Source organism: Anthonomus grandis, chromosome 17, assembly GCF_022605725.1.
Source record: "Anthonomus grandis grandis chromosome 17, icAntGran1.3, whole genome shotgun sequence".
In the NCBI taxonomy this organism is placed as follows: domain Eukaryota; kingdom Metazoa; phylum Arthropoda; class Insecta; order Coleoptera; family Curculionidae; genus Anthonomus; species Anthonomus grandis.
The window spans coordinates 17603098-17619278 of NC_065562.1; the positions used below are offsets into that span (position 1 = coordinate 17603098).

The 16181-nt window shown below is 30.9% G+C and overlaps 1 protein-coding gene and 1 long non-coding RNA gene across 2 annotated transcripts in view; one reads left to right on the plus strand and one right to left on the minus strand.

The window, feature by feature from the left end:
- LOC126746243 (atrial natriuretic peptide-converting enzyme-like) overlaps window positions 1-16181 on the minus strand; it is a 36136-nt gene that overhangs the window by 10803 nt on the left and 9152 nt on the right. The window contains exons 2-4 of the mRNA XM_050454401.1: window positions 13196-13405; window positions 450-636; window positions 15-228 (exon numbers count right to left, since the gene is read on the minus strand). Of these exons, the coding sequence (XP_050310358.1) occupies window positions 15-228; window positions 450-636; window positions 13196-13252 (458 nt within the window). The 5' untranslated portion in view covers window positions 13253-13405. The remainder of the gene's footprint in view (window positions 1-14; window positions 229-449; window positions 637-13195; window positions 13406-16181) is intronic.
- Window positions 3333-4332, plus strand: LOC126746244 (uncharacterized). The gene is made up of 3 exons (XR_007663837.1): window positions 3333-3827; window positions 3880-3997; window positions 4220-4332. It is a non-coding gene; the product is annotated as an uncharacterized LOC126746244 (long non-coding RNA).

Genomic DNA, 16181 nt, shown 5'->3' on the forward strand with positions numbered 1-16181 from the left:
CCAAGAGTTCTTACCCGTCTAATGCTAATACTTCGCTGCCCCTGTAGCCCTGTTTAACCAGACTTCTACGAAACAGCAAATTCAGTCTTTCCCTGTAATCTCTCGAAGTGTTTTTGAACTTAGTGGTGCTGGGATCTGCCAATTCGGCCGAGAACGTGTCGCCCTCGATTATCCTAAAACTGCCCCGGTAAGTTTCCTCTCCGGGGGTCTCGGGTAAAAAGTACGTGTCTAAAAACGAATAAATCACCTTTTACCCGCACTTCTACTGGTAAATTAATACTACTATCTAGAGCAACAATAGCGTTTTTTTTTCTCTCGCATTAGGAGTGTCACTGACAAGGTCAACGATAGAATTCTATTCGGTTTCCTGTACTGAATAGAAGAACAGTGTCGTGTTGCAGGTTGTTTTTTTTTAATAAGGAAATATATATATGTGATTATTAACTTACAGCCCACGTAGACTGAGGCTGCAGCGAGCAACAGAAACAACAGAAACGTCGCTATGATGCAACAGCCGCATCTTGTTTGTGACGTCAGTTTTCTTCTGGTGAATCTGATGTCTGAGTCGGAAGAGATGATTGAGCTGGGCGATTTTCTGTAGCGTCTGTTGGAGGTGTCCATTGTGCTACAGGACATCTACAGGAAAAAATTAAAAGTGCTTAACATTCTAGAAAACGGTAGGTTCTAAGCGTAAGAGTAAGAAATTAAATGCGGTAGAGAAAAAATGATTTTTTGAGCAATAAATCATAGACGATCGCTCTTAAATGTTGCTCATCGTTTGTGGAGCGTATAAATGTGTGAGGAGAATAAGATTTCCAAGCGATCCAGGACGTAAGTTAGAAATCAAATGCGGTAGAAAGTGATAGAATTGATTTTCTCTTTTTTGGACAAATTCTCCATCTGAGAGCCAGAAATCATGGACGATCGCTATGAAATGGTATGCATCATCTATAGAAAGCATAAATATGTAAGAAAAATAACATTTCCAGGCGATCCAGGATGTGTGCCATAAATCAAATGCGGTAGAAAGTGATAGAATTGATTGTCTCTTTTTTGGACAAATTCTCCATCTGAGAGCCAGAAATCATGGACGATCGCTATGAAGTGGTATGCATCGTCTATAAAAAACATAAATATATAAGAAAAATAACATTTCCAGGCGATCCAGGATGTGAGCCATAAATCAAATGCGGTAGAAAGTGATAGAATTGATTGTCTCTTTTTTGGACAAATTCTCCATCTGAGAGCCAGAAATCATGGACGATCGCTATGAAGTGGTATGCATCGTCTATAGAAAGCCTAAATATATAAGAAAAATAACATTTCCAGGCGATCCAGGATGTGAGCGATAAATCAAATGCGGTAGAAAGTGCTAGAATTGATTTTCTCTTTTTTGGACAAATTCTCCATCTGAGAGCCAGAAATCATGGACGATCGCTATCAAATGGTATGCATCACCTATAGAAAGCATAAATATATAAGAAAAATAATATTTCCAGACGATCCAGGATGTGAGCGATAAATCAAATGCGGTAGAAACTGCTAGAATTGATTTTCTCTTTTTTGGACAAATTCTCCATCTGAGAGCCAGAAATCATGGACGATCGCTATGAAGTGGTATGCATCGTCTTTAGAAAGCGTAAATATATAAGAAAAATAAGATTTCCAGGCGATCCAGGATGTGTGCCATAAATCAAATGCGGTAGAAAGTGATAGAATTAACTTTCTCTTTTTTGGACAAATTCTCTATCTGAGAGCCAGAAATCATGGACGATCGCTATGAAATGGTATGCATCATCTATAGAAAGCATAAATATATAAGAAAAATAACGTTTCCAAGCGATCCAGGATATGAGCCATAAATCAAATGCGGTAGAAAGTGATAGAATTAACTTTCTCTTTTTTGGACAAATTCTCTATCTGAGAGCCAGAAATCATAAACGATCGCTATGAAATGGTATGCATCATCTATAGAAAGCATAAATATATAAGAAAAATAACGTTTCCAAGCGATCCAGGATGTGAGCGATAAATCAAATGCGGTAGAAAGTGCTAGAATTGATTTTCTCTTTTTTGGACAAATTCTCCATCTGAGAGCCAGAAATCATGGACGATCGCTATCAAATGGTATGCATCACCTATAGAAAGCATAAATATATAAGAAAAATAATATTTCCAGACGATCCAGGATGTGAGCGATAAATCAAATGCGGTAGAAACTGCTAGAATTGATTTTCTCTTTTTTGGACAAATTCTCCATCTGAGAGCCAGAAATCATGGACGATCGCTATGAAGTGGTATGCATCGTCTTTAGAAAGCGTAAATATATAAGAAAAATAAGATTTCCAGGCGATCCAGGATGTGTGCCATAAATCAAATGCGGTAGAAAGTGATAGAATTAACTTTCTCTTTTTTGGACAAATTCTCTATCTGAGAGCCAGAAATCATGGACGATCGCTATGAAATGGTATGCATCATCTATAGAAAGCATAAATATATAAGAAAAATAACGTTTCCAAGCGATCCAGGATATGAGCCATAAATCAAATGCGGTAGAAAGTGATAGAATTAACTTTCTCTTTTTTGGACAAATTCTCTATCTGAGAGCCAGAAATCATAAACGATCGCTATGAAATGGTATGCATCATCTATAGAAAGCATAAATATATAAGAAAAATAACGTTTCCAAGCGATCCAGGATGTGAGCGATAAATCAAATGCGGTAGAAAGTGCTAGAATTGATTTTCTCTTTTTTGGACAAATTCTCCATCTGAGAGCCAGAAATCATGGACGATCGCTATCAAATGGTATGCATCACCTATAGAAAGCATAAATATATAAGAAAAATAATATTTCCAGACGATCCAGGATGTGAGCGATAAATCAAATGCGGTAGAAACTGCTAGAATTGATTTTCTCTTTTTTGGACAAATTCTCTATCTGAGAGCCAGAAATCATGGACGATCGCTATGAAATGGTATGCATCATCTATAGAAAGCATAAATATATAAGAAAAATAACGTTTCCAAGCGATCCAGGATATGAGCCATAAATCAAATGCGGTAGAAAGTGATAGAATTAACTTTCTCTTTTTTGGACAAATTCTCTATCTGAGAGCCAGAAATCATAAACGATCGCTATGAAATGGTATGCATCATCTATAGAAAGCATAAATATATAAGAAAAATAACATTTCCAGGCGATCCAGGATGTGTGCCATAAATCAAATGCGATAGAAAGTGATAGAATTAACTTTCTCTTTTTTGGCCAAATTCTCCATCTGAGAGCCAGAAATTATGGACGATCATTATGAAGTGGTATGCATCGTTTTTAGAAAGCGTAAATATATAAGAAAAATAACATTTCCAGGCGATCCAGGAGGTGTGCCATAAATCAAATGCGGTAGAAAGTGATAGAATTGATTGTCTCTTTTTTGGACAAATTCTCCATCTGAGAGCCAGAAATCATGGACGATCGCTATTAAATGGTATGCATCACCTATAGAAAGCATAAATATATAAGAAAAATAACATTTTCAGGCGATCCAGGAGGTGTGCCATAAATCAAATGCGGTAGAAAGTGATAGAATTGATTTTTTCTTTTTTGGACAAATTTTCCATCTGAGAGCCAGAAATCATGGACGATCGCTATGAAGTGGTATGCATCGTCTTTAGAAAGCATAAATATGTAAGAAAAATATCATTTCCAGGCGATCCAGGATGTGTGCCATAAATCAAATGCGGTAGAAAATGATAGAATTAACTTTCTCTTTTTTGGCCAAATTCTCCATCTGAGAGCCAGAAATCATGGACGATCATTATGAAGTGGTATGCATCGTCTTTAGAAAGCATAAGTATGTAAGAAAAATAACATTTCCAGGCGATCCAGGATGTGTGCTATAAATCAAATGCGGTAGAAAGTGAAAGAATTGATTTTTTCTTTTTTGGACAAATTCTCCATTTAAGAGCCAGAAATCATGGACGATCGCTTTGAAATGGTATGCATCGTCTTTAGAAAACGTAAATATATAAGAAAAATAACATTTCCAGACGATCCAGGAGGTGTGCCATAAATCAAATGCGATAGAAAGTGATAGAATTAACTTTCTCTTTTTTGACCAAATTCTCCATCTGAGAGCCAGAAATCATGGACGATCATTATGAATTGGTATGCATCGTCTTTAGAAAGCACAAATATGTAAGAAAAATAACATTTCCAGGCGATCCAGGATGTGTGCCATAAATCAAATGCGGTAGAAAGTGATAGAATTAACTTTCTCTTTTTTGGACAAATTCTCTATCTGAGAGCCAGAAATCATGGACGATCGCTATGAAATGGTATGCATCATCTATAGAAAGCATAAATATATAAGAAAAATAATATTTCCAGGCGATCCAGGATGTGAGCCATAAATCAAATGCAAAAGACTTGACTTTCAATCCCCTTTTTTGACACGATTCCCATTAACTTTGAAATGACTTTCTTTCAAAAAAAAAATTCAATAAATACGTGAATTTCCAATTACATTACATCAGGCATTTCCGTCTTAGCCTTCATTGAGATGCCCACATGAGATGTGCAATATGAATCAACAATTATTATGACACATTCCTGATGCAACATCCATCCTTCTTTCTTATTCTAGAAACAAAAGTATCTTTGACCGACTTTCCTGTAAACAGAAAAAATTATTTTTCCATCCAAATTACACACAGAAGATCAATAATTGAACGACCGAGCGAGTGTCGAGAGCGATTCGAACTTATAGATGCGAAAACCTCTTCAGTGGTTTGACATGATGACCCACTTAAGGCATTATTTCTCGCTACGGTGGAACGTAAATTGTGACTTAAACTATACGTTGTTTTATGGGTGAATAAGGTCTATTGTCTCTTTCACTTAAATACTGAAGTAAAAAATTGATGCGATAAAACGACTTAAGACCGAAAAGTTTGCGTTTGAAATCCAGGTATTCTGGACAGTCGTAGTAAAAGTTACGTTGTTTATATTCACAATTTTCATGAACCACTGCAGGAAATTTTATTATGTTATTTTATCGTTGATACATTGGAGGGTTATTTAATTTTTTTTGTGTGTGAATTAATGCAGAAATAAAGGCTCTATACAGCCTATAAAAGAGAAACAGGCACAACTGGTTTCGGGTGTAGTTATCCATATTTTGTATACCCTAGTAGCGTAAAAGTATTAAATAAATATTAATATTCGAATATTTCACAATTTTATCTTGCGTTACTATTTTTTAAATTAAGTAAATGTTCAAACTGAATAGATAATGAATATGTAAAGAATATTTTTTTTCAAATATTTTGGAGTTGGTTTAACTCTAGATAACTTGGAAACTTTTGGAACCTAAACAATATTTCCAGAGAATTTAATTTTGAATCTAAAGCTTTTTGTTTCATTAAGATCTTTTCAGTAGTTTTTGAGAAAATTAAGTTTAAGTGGCAAAAAGTCAGTTGAAGGGACCTCAGGGTAAACTTTAGATAACTTGGTAATTTTTAGTTTGACGTTTTTTAACCCAAAACAACATTTTTAGATAATTAAATTCTAAATCTATGGCAATTTATTTTATTGAAATATTTAAAGTAGTTTTTGAGAAAATTGAGTTTAAATGGCAAAGTTCAATAAATCTGTATTTTGTTTGAAAACACTCTCTATAGGTTTATAATATAACAACTTGAGTAAAAAAGTATAGAACATTTTTTTGACAAGATAATGGCAAACAAATATTAACCTAGTGCTATAAAATAACGTATAAAAATGTATTTAAAAAATTGAAGATCAAATACAAAGTTAGATAGTGTTAAAGTGCCTGTACGTACGAAAGCTAAATGAAATAAACATATTGAAAATTCATTATTTTGAATTATCTCATTTTTATGTCCCAGACCTCCACGATAGATGATTACTTTTGTAGATCATTGATTTGCAGGTAAAGAATTACTTCAACTGCCTGGAAGGAATAAAACATTTATTTTAATTGAGGAACATCAATTTTGACAATTGCCTGGAAAAATGTAATTTGTAACATTTTTTTCTTGGCAGTTGAAGTTTCAGTTTAAAATAAGGAACATGCAATTTCTTGGAAAAGACTGCTTACAAGAGGAAAAAAATTAGTTCAACTGCCTGGAAAAAACGTTGATATTAACGACACCTATCTGGAAAAGTTGAATTTTTTCCATAAAGCTCAATTTTAAGTAAAATATAATAATTCCTCTAGATTTTTCTACCGCAATCTCGTTTAAACTGTAACATAAATATAAATGTTTGTAATTATAAGTACTTACTAAGTATTGTCGTATTGAAAAGAACATACTTAAAAATAACAAGTATACTCCACGAAGAATATAAATATTTTATATATATTCTATAAATATATAATGCTACTCTTACCAACATTTTACAATTTACTTATAATTCTCTCATTTTCCTAATCCTCGAATTTTCCGAAAATCCAGAGGTGGCGTTTAAATACATAAGGAAAGTTATATTTCCAGGCGGTCCTGGATGCGGATTAACACGTCCATAGTGTAAACATTGTTGTGTATTTAATATAAATGTTGGTTTGTGAATTTCGTAATTTAGATTTGGTTGATATTGATTAAAAGGATGAGATAATTATGTTTTTTTTTCTTTGGGATTTGTTATTTTTGTGAAGCATTATATAATGGTTATTTTATGCAAAAAAAGTGTAAAAAATTATTTTTTTTTATTTTATATATTTTTTTAAATTTCTATAAGTCTTTTGAATTTTTATATATTTTTGTAATTATTTGCATTAATAATTACATTATTGGTTAAACTGGAAATTACCAAGTTACAAACGCAAGCCCCGCATGTTCCTATTTGTCGTTATATCAACATAAATTAGCAAAACTATAGATAAACTTCGCATGATTCTCCATCTCAGTCTCATAGTTTTGTACGTACATAGAGAGCATAAGTACATAAGGACATGTCCAGGTGATCCAGGACGTGAGTCAGAAATAACATTTGATTTTGATTAACTGTTTTGCCTGTTGTCTCTCCTCTGAGCACCACGATCGATATAAGATGCTTATCACTCTGGACTACAGTGATGCGGAACATAAAATTAAATGCCATAGACCAACAAAAATAGTGAAAATTGCACCCAGTTTAAGCAAGCAAAAATAGACTTCAAATTACACTGAAAAAAATGTGTAAGAATAAATGCTACAATTGGAGCAATTTTCTTTATAAAAAAAGGTACGGTAACAAATTATTAAAACAATCTTTATAAAATTACAATTGAAATGTCACAATTAAAATTGTGATTGGAAGTGTTGCAATTTTTATAATAAATTACATACAATATATCGAAAAATCTGATATAACGGGTGACACAGGAAAAAGGGAACACAATAACTTTCTTACTTTCAAAGATAAACAAATGAAATTTGGTATATCAATAAGAGCATCTTTTGACATTTATTTTTTGTTACTTCCGGTTTAACAGGAAGTGATACTAACTTTTTTATTTTAAATGGGACAATCAGTATATTATTACGTATTTTGATAGAAAATAATATTCTGAGAATAATGATACCGCATTTGCCACTTTTTGTTTTATAATCATAGATAAAAATCATTTTTTTTAATTTTAGAATAAGGTGTCATAAATGCCTTGAAAATTTTAATTTTTAATCAAGTAATCACGGAAAAATAATAATTTACATTGTGTTTTATTACTTAAATCGGGTTTTCATAAGTACAGTCAGAAAACATTTCAATTATTGAAATTCTTTCAAACACTACGGCCAATTTATTTGAATAACGAATAATAATTGAACTTGACAAGACGTCATGTGTTACGTCAATTGAAAAATAACTCAAGAATGCGTCGAAACAAAGCCTCCTACAGTCAAGGAATCAAAGCCTTGTATATGCTATTTCTATTAATTAAACGCGTTTATTTATATGACTTAATTTTTTTCTTCTTATGGGCTTATTTATCAACCGATTTAAATAATAATTATTTGGAAAAAGAAACCGCGTTTTAAAACTGGTTGTTCCCAATAATGTGCTATTTAAAAAAATTAAGTAAATGCCAAAATTAATGGTTCGGACATTTTAAATAGACGTGTAAAAGATTTAAATCATAAAATGTAACGAAAACTATTTTTCCGTGATTACTTGATTAAAAATTGAAACTTTCGAGGCATTCATGGCACCCTATTTTAAAAAATTATTTTTTCAATGAGTACAAAACAAAAAGTAGCAAATGCAGTATCACATGGTAAATGTCATATTTTAACTTTTACAAGAAAAGTGGAATGTACCCAGTTTAGTTACATGATTGATAATTTATCACTAAGCAGGAAAAGTGAATGTAGGGACCTTGGTGTGTACATGCAGTCAAACTTTAAATTTAACCAGCACTATGAAGCTATTGTCAATAAAGCATATAAAGTTCTTTAAACTTTAAACAAATAAAATCAATCATAATGTTATACAATACATTGGTTAGACCCCATTTAGAATATGCCTCTGTTATTTGGTCACCACAGTCATTGGTGCATATTGATATGATTGAAAAAGTGCAAAAGAGGTTTTTAAGGTATCTATACTAAAGAACTCTGAAATGATTTCTTATGAGAGTATGCTGACTGAATTTAGTATGGTTAGATTAAGTATTAGACGAAGTTTAAATGATGTACTATTTATATATAATATTGTCAACAATTTAAAGTATAAGAAATGTTCCTTAATTAACAACATAACTTTGGTGGTTCCTAAAGTAAACTTAAGAATAAGAAATAAAAAGCCGTTCCAATGTTTACATCCAAGTAGTACACCTATAAATCGAATGATGTACCAAAGTAATGAATATATACAAAAATGTGATCTGTGATTTTAGGTAGTTCAAAGTATAAGTAGTACACATATTTGTTTTAGAACCTGCTATATGTTTTTAATATATTTTTTTATATTGTTAATTTGTTAAGTTAGTACATTTTAGTTGTAGCCTTTCTTTTTCTCGCCTTTACTGGCTTAGTAAGCACTCTTAACATGTAATTATATTTCCAATGTGTTTGTGAGAGTGTAACAAATAAATAAATATATTATTTTCTATTGAAATACGTCTCATTTAAAATAAGAAAGTTAGTGTCAGTTCCGGTTAAACTGGAAGTGACGGAAAACAACCGAATTTGTCAAAAGGTGCTCTTATAATAATTCTAACGATATACCAAATTTTATTTGTTTATCTTGAATAGTAAAATAGTTATTAAGTGTTCCCTTTTTCCTGTGTCATCCACTATATTAAAAGTAGGACATACTGTTACAAAATTGAATATTAATAGATCACGCGAAAAGTAGAGTTTGATGCCACATCCTATGAGAAGAAAGTGAATTATTTGTGAGACATATAATAAATTGCTAAATATTGTAAGTTTATTTACTACAATAAATTTGGCATTTCTGCACGAGTGCGTATAAACTATGGGTATTCTTTTAGGAAAATTTGCATTAACGTTTTTTGCTACGTTTTATATATAAAAAGCTTACTATTTTTCAGGTAATATCGAAATAAAATTATATAAATTGCTGCTACAAAGTAATTATACTTTATAAAATGTAGCAGTTTTTCCATATATTTTAAGCGATAATTGCTTTATTTTAGAGTGTACGAATTTAAAGTAGTTATTGCAACCACTTTTTGGTAGTAGCTTTTAGGCAATATTGTAAGCTCAATGAGGATTTTTTCGAGGCACATTACAAATGGAACGTCTTATTGATTATAAAAATTACTGTTTATATAAGGTACATTTAATTGGACTAAACGCTGTAGGCCATTTTGACGATGAGGAAATGTATTAATTTTAAAAACCATAGAAATGTTTAAAATTTATGGATAAACCAATCAAGTTTTAATTAATTTTCTTAGTAATTTACAGATTTCAGCGACATAAAATAAAACAAAAAATTGTTGATGAGGATAGGTCTTAAAAAAGTCTAGTTCATAACTTATCAAATGTTTAAAAAAATCTAATTCATAAGAAATGGTAATACTTAAACATATTAAGAAAAATATACAAAATATTTTAACACATATAGAAAACGTAATGTAAGTCGAATATTTGTATAAAATTCCAAAAAGTCACAAAAAATTAACGAAGAGAACACAAAAATATAAAGAATTGATGATTGCATACAAACCGATAGAAATTTCTGTGACAGATTCCTCCCGCTTGGCAACGGAAGCTTTTACAATTAATTTGACAGTTGGACATGTATGCTTGGTTAATTTAACCAATCAGGATGGCAGAAAGGCTCAAATAAGGCGGTAAAATCAAATTTCATTTGATAAGAACTCTCATTAGTCTTTTTTAATCGCAATATCTAAAGAGCGCCATTTAAAAAAAAATTGATAAAAAATCATTTTTACTAGTAAATTTTTTGAGAAAAATAAATATCGAATAATTTGGATAAATTTAAAAAATGCAGCCCGATTTCTTAAAAATTGTAAAGTCTTGCACATGTAGTGAAAATTAAAACATATATAGACATCAAAATGGTCTAAGGAACACTTATAAATTTTTATATATTTATATTTTCATACGAAATAAATACTACCTTTAATATTAAGATACCGACGAAGTAAAATAAATATTTGGGTACAAAAAATCATGCCAGAACGGCGTTTTTTGCTACTTGCACATTTTGTCGAAATAACGCGGATTATAATTTTTAAATTCTAACGCAATATCGCATTTTCTGTGGTTCCAACCGGACAATTGTGATTTAGTTTTTATTCAATAAAAATGGAAAGACGACATTTAACTCGAGAGGAAATGTTCGGAATGCTTGAAACAGGAACAAGTCAAAGAGACGTTGCAAGAGCTTTGGATACATCTCCCAGTATAATTAACTGTTTGTGGACAAGATATAGAGAGACAAAAATGATGTTAGAGAACGGCATCAAGGCCCGTCGCGAGTTACCACACCTGCCCAAGACCGTTTTATAATTTTGCAAGCTCAAAACAGCCTCTGTTTTGGTTCAGCAGCTCTCACGAGTGCATAACGTCGAGGTTTCAGGTCAAACTATTAGAAACCGTTTGCATGAGAGAGGACTTCATGCCAGAAGACCCCTAAGGGTTCTTCGGTTAACTTTAGGAAATCGAGGTTAATTGGTATTTGTAATTTTGTAGTAATTGTTAGTTGGAATCAAGAAAGATGGGCCACAGTTCTTTTTACGGATGAGTCTCGATTTTCATTTTATCCTGATTCTGGTGGAATTCGTGAATGTTTTGGGGTGGCATTAGACTTTAGACTAGAAAAACGAACCTAATTTTTGTGGAAAATACAATGACTGGAATAAGTTATAGGGATAATATACTACTGCCTGTAATAATTGTTCCATATTTACGCGAAATGGTTGTTGCAACAAGATAATGCCGCACCACATCGAGCACGGCTTGTACGAATCGCTATTAAGGAAAATCAAATCAATCTTCTACCCTGGCCCTCTACTTCACCGGACCTTAATCCAATTGAGCATGTTTGGGATTGGTTAAAAAGGCAACTTCTTCAACGATTTGACTTTTTCCAAAGCGCTCTGGAGCTTCGTCTTGCTGTGACACATGTTTGGGAGGAGTTGCCCCAAGAATTAATTAATAATTTAATTTTAAGTATGCCTAGGCGATGTCAAAGTGTTATTAATAATAAAGGTGGACCATCTGGCTACTAGTTTAATTTGTATTTTTATAATTTTTTTTAATAAACGGTAATAAATGGGATTTTGTTCTTTATTTTTATTTGGGCCCTAAATTATGAGTAAATTATAATCTACAAAAAAAAGTTAATAATTATATTGTTATTTTATTCGCATAATGTAAAAAAATTGCAATAATTAACTTTTTTCCAATCTTCTCAAAAATATTCACATATTTGTATGTGTGCCCTAGACCATTTTGATGTATGTTGTTAAAGAAACCGTCACAAAAGGTTGTCAGAAAAAAAATTACTATTTTTGAAGCTTTCACACATTTCCTGATTTCATTGTAGAAATACAAAATATGCGACACACTATTGGGCTATTTACCACTCGACGCGCTTAAAATACTGTCAGATTTACTTTGCTACAATTTGTAGGGCGACGTAACATTGTAGTAAAAAATACAAAGCCATTTTTTACAGCGTATAAAAAAAATTACATTATATAAAGGCATATTTTTTTTTTTAAATTTTCTGCTCGCCTTAGCGGAACATCTCTCACGAAAAAACAAAAACGAACCACTTTTGCCATTTTAGGACGTACGTAACTCGCCTCGTTTGTGGTCACCAAAAACTACAATTTCCTCACATTTTTGTCTGTGGTACCAATAGTCGTTCAAATCAGCTGGGGGCGATCACAGTCATTTTATCGAAAATGAAAGTACCTACATACCTTAAATAAATGCCAATGCACCAGCCAAGGCATAGATTTAAATTACCATTCGGTCACGATTTACTTGTGTATAAACGCAAGCAAACATACAAGAAATTGTATACAGTACAATCTCAGGCCCTATTAGCTAAGGATATTTCAGCCAAATCTAGGCAGCACAAATCTATCCAATAATTACCGAAAGTTGCCTCTTAATTGTTTTGGGTTATACAAATGGCACTTTGCTAGTCACTGGATAGATAAATTTATTGATACATAAAATAGAAATCCAATGAAAATATAAATTTCGGTCCATACAGTTGCGAAACAGGTCCATTAAACGGTACTACCTTGGTTATCATGTGAAACACATCCATTGGAATTGTCCAATGTCCAATGGCTTTTTATTATTGTTTGATCAATAAATAACCTCTTATTTTATGAGATTAAGAAGAATTTCGATAAAAATAACAGTCCAGTGGCTTTTCACTTTTTAAAATGTATCCATTGAATAAAGATAAATTAAAATCCATTGGTTTGCACAAAGTTATCATCCAGAGGATATCCATAATTAATGACTTAACACAGCTTAAGAACCTCCTCCCATTTCAAGACATATCATTCGAATGCAAAAAAGGCAACTCAATACAAGCATTTTGGTCACGTTAAACCAATATGGAACTAACAGTATCGATACAAAGAAGTCGGTCATTGGGTATTATGGTTAAGAAACAGTTGTGTGAGACAGTATTTATTGAATTTTTAAAAAAATGTATATCTTACTACCTTAGATTCCCACGAGCTCCTCCTGTGGTTCTTGTTAACGTCCATGCCAACGGTCATTTCCTTCAGCACTTTTAAATAATTAAACACATTTTAATTGGTTAATTGTTGATTGTCTCACATTTCACTTATTATAGTCATAAAGATTTCACTTTAATGGTGACAAACTGCATGGTGACGGTGTCGAATCTAAGGCGGCTTTCACCGTTTAATCTGTAAGAAAAAAAATCTATGTATATATTTGTTTAAACCACACACGTGCCTGATTACTATATAACAATATAAACAAAAAATGGATGTATGTTTGCATCCTTCTTTTGTTTAAAAAAAAATTGACGCAACCGAAAATAGATTAATTCCCATCGCATATTATTATATAAATAAATTAAATTTTGTTATCCATGAGAACGTTGTTGACGTCATTGGCCCGATTCACGACATTTCCCGCCTTTCTCACGTCTCACTTCAGACGCGTTCTAACGGTAGTTCGACGTCGTTCCACTTTTGCCGTCAGCTAAACAATAATATCAACAACATTTTCACGTTCGAATAAATAAATAAATAAAATCGGTTCAGCAATTTGGGGTTTTAAAAGAAACATTTAAAGAATGTTCTAATTAGTGGATGTGCCAGGAATGTTTTTGGGTTATTTGGAATTCAAATGGAGGTACTTGGAATATATTGTAAGGAATATTCCAGGGGCATTCCTCATTGATTACTTATAGAGGGAGGTTAATCAAGAATTATGATATTTTTGATAAACACCTGTAGTTTTTCAAAAATTTATGTAATATAAAAATAAAATAATTTATTAAAATGTGTCAAAGTGCGGCAATTTAATAAATTAAAAATTCGCCGTTATGATACAACTTTAACTGCCTGGAATCATTTTTTAGCTTGTAGATAGCATAAAACTAGGTTTTTCAGGCAATCAAAAGCAATTTAAAATAGGTTTAAATGCCTGCAATATTTTCCAGAAGTAAATGGCTTTATTAACCTTGATTTAAAGTTAATATGACTTCAAAAGCCTGGAATAGGATTGTCAATAACTTAAAGTGGAAAATTGACTTCAAATTTCTGGACGATAGGAAATACACGACAAGATATAGACCTGGAAGATATAAAATATGTAAAAATTGCTTAAAATTCCTGGACCACATAAACAATGACTGTAAAGTTTTAAGGACACCAAAATCCAGAAAAGATGACTTAAAATCCCTTCGAGACAGCTTGAAAAGTGTGGAACTAAATTTAAAATGACTCCAAAAGTCTGGAAAACTTTTTCAAGAAGAAATGGCTTTATTTACCTTGGATTAGGCTTAGAATGACCTGGAACAAAATTTAAAATTACCCCAAATGCCTGAGATCTCCACATTATTAAATGTTTTGGGAATATTAAGGGTTTTTTTAAATTAATATGTCACAACGTTCTTTTACATGCTTCTTTATAAAGAAATTAATATTTAGTTTATCACTTTAGCTAGAAAGTTGAAATTTTCTGAAATACTAGGCTAAAGTGCCGAATATTTATTTTTAAAATTTCATAGTTGTAGGTCTTGTCAGTCAAAAGTTATTTGAGTTTGAACATCTTAATAGGGCATAATTTATTTATTAATCGTTGTTATTTATTAATTTTTTTTTAATTAATAATTAATTTATTTAGAAAATTTAAATTTTGTGAAATAACAGTCTAAGATTCCGTCTATTTACCCTGAAAGTTTCGTACTTTTAGGACTCATCAGTCAAAAATTATTTAAAGTTAAACATCACGGTGAGTCATAATTTACTTATTCATGATAGTTATTTATTTATTTTTTTTAATTATTAAATAATTTATTTAGAAAATTGAAATTTGCTGAAATAATAGTCTAAGGTTTTGCCTATTTATCTTAAAAGTTTGGTGCTTTTAGGTTTCATCAGTCAAAAGTTATTTGAAGTTAAAAAACACTACGCTGAGTCTTAATTTAATTATCCATGATTAATATTTATTAATTTTTTTAATTAAAAATTAATTTATCTAAAAAGTTGAAATTTTTTGAAATAATAGTCTAAGGTGCCACCTATTTTCTCTGAAAGTTTCATACTTTTAGGTCTCATCAGTCACTAGTTATTTAAAGTTAAACAGCACGGTGGATCATAATTTAATTACTCATGATTGTTATTTATTTATTTTTTTTTAATTAATAACTAATTTATATAGAAAATTGAAATTTTTTGGAATAATAGTCTAAGGTTTTTCCTATTTATCTTAAAAGTTTGGTGCTTTTAGGTTGCATCAGTCAAAAATTATTTAAAGGTAAACAGCACGGTGGATCATAATTTAATTACTCATGATAGTTATTTATATATTTTTTTTAATTAATTAATAATTTATTTAGAAAATTTAAATTTGCTGAAATAATTGTCTAAGGTTTTGCCTATTTATCTTGAAAGTTTCGTACTTTTAGGTTGCATCAGTCAAAAATTATTTAAAGGTAAACAGCACGGTGGATCATAATTTAATTACTCATGATAGTTATTTATTTATTTTTTTTTAATTATTAAATAATCTATTTAGAAAATTGAAATTTTCTGGAATAATAGTCTAAGATTTTGCCTATTTATCTTGAAAGTTTCGTACTTTTAGGTTGCATCAGTCAAAAATTATTTAAAGGTAAACAGCACGGTGGATCTTAATTTAATTACTCATGATAGTTATTTATTTATTTTTTTTTAATTATTAAATAATTTATTTAGAAAATTTAAATTTTCTGGAATAATTGTCTAAGGTTTTGCCTATTTATCTTGAAAGTTTCGTACTTTTAGGTTGCATCAGTCATAAATTATTTAAAGTTAAACATCACGGTGGATTATAATTTAATTACTTATGATAGTTATTTATTTATTTTTTTTAATTATTACATAATTTATTTAGAAAATTGAAATTTGCTGAAATAATAGTCTAAGATTTTGCCTATTTATCTTGAAAGTTTCGTACTTTTAGGTTGCA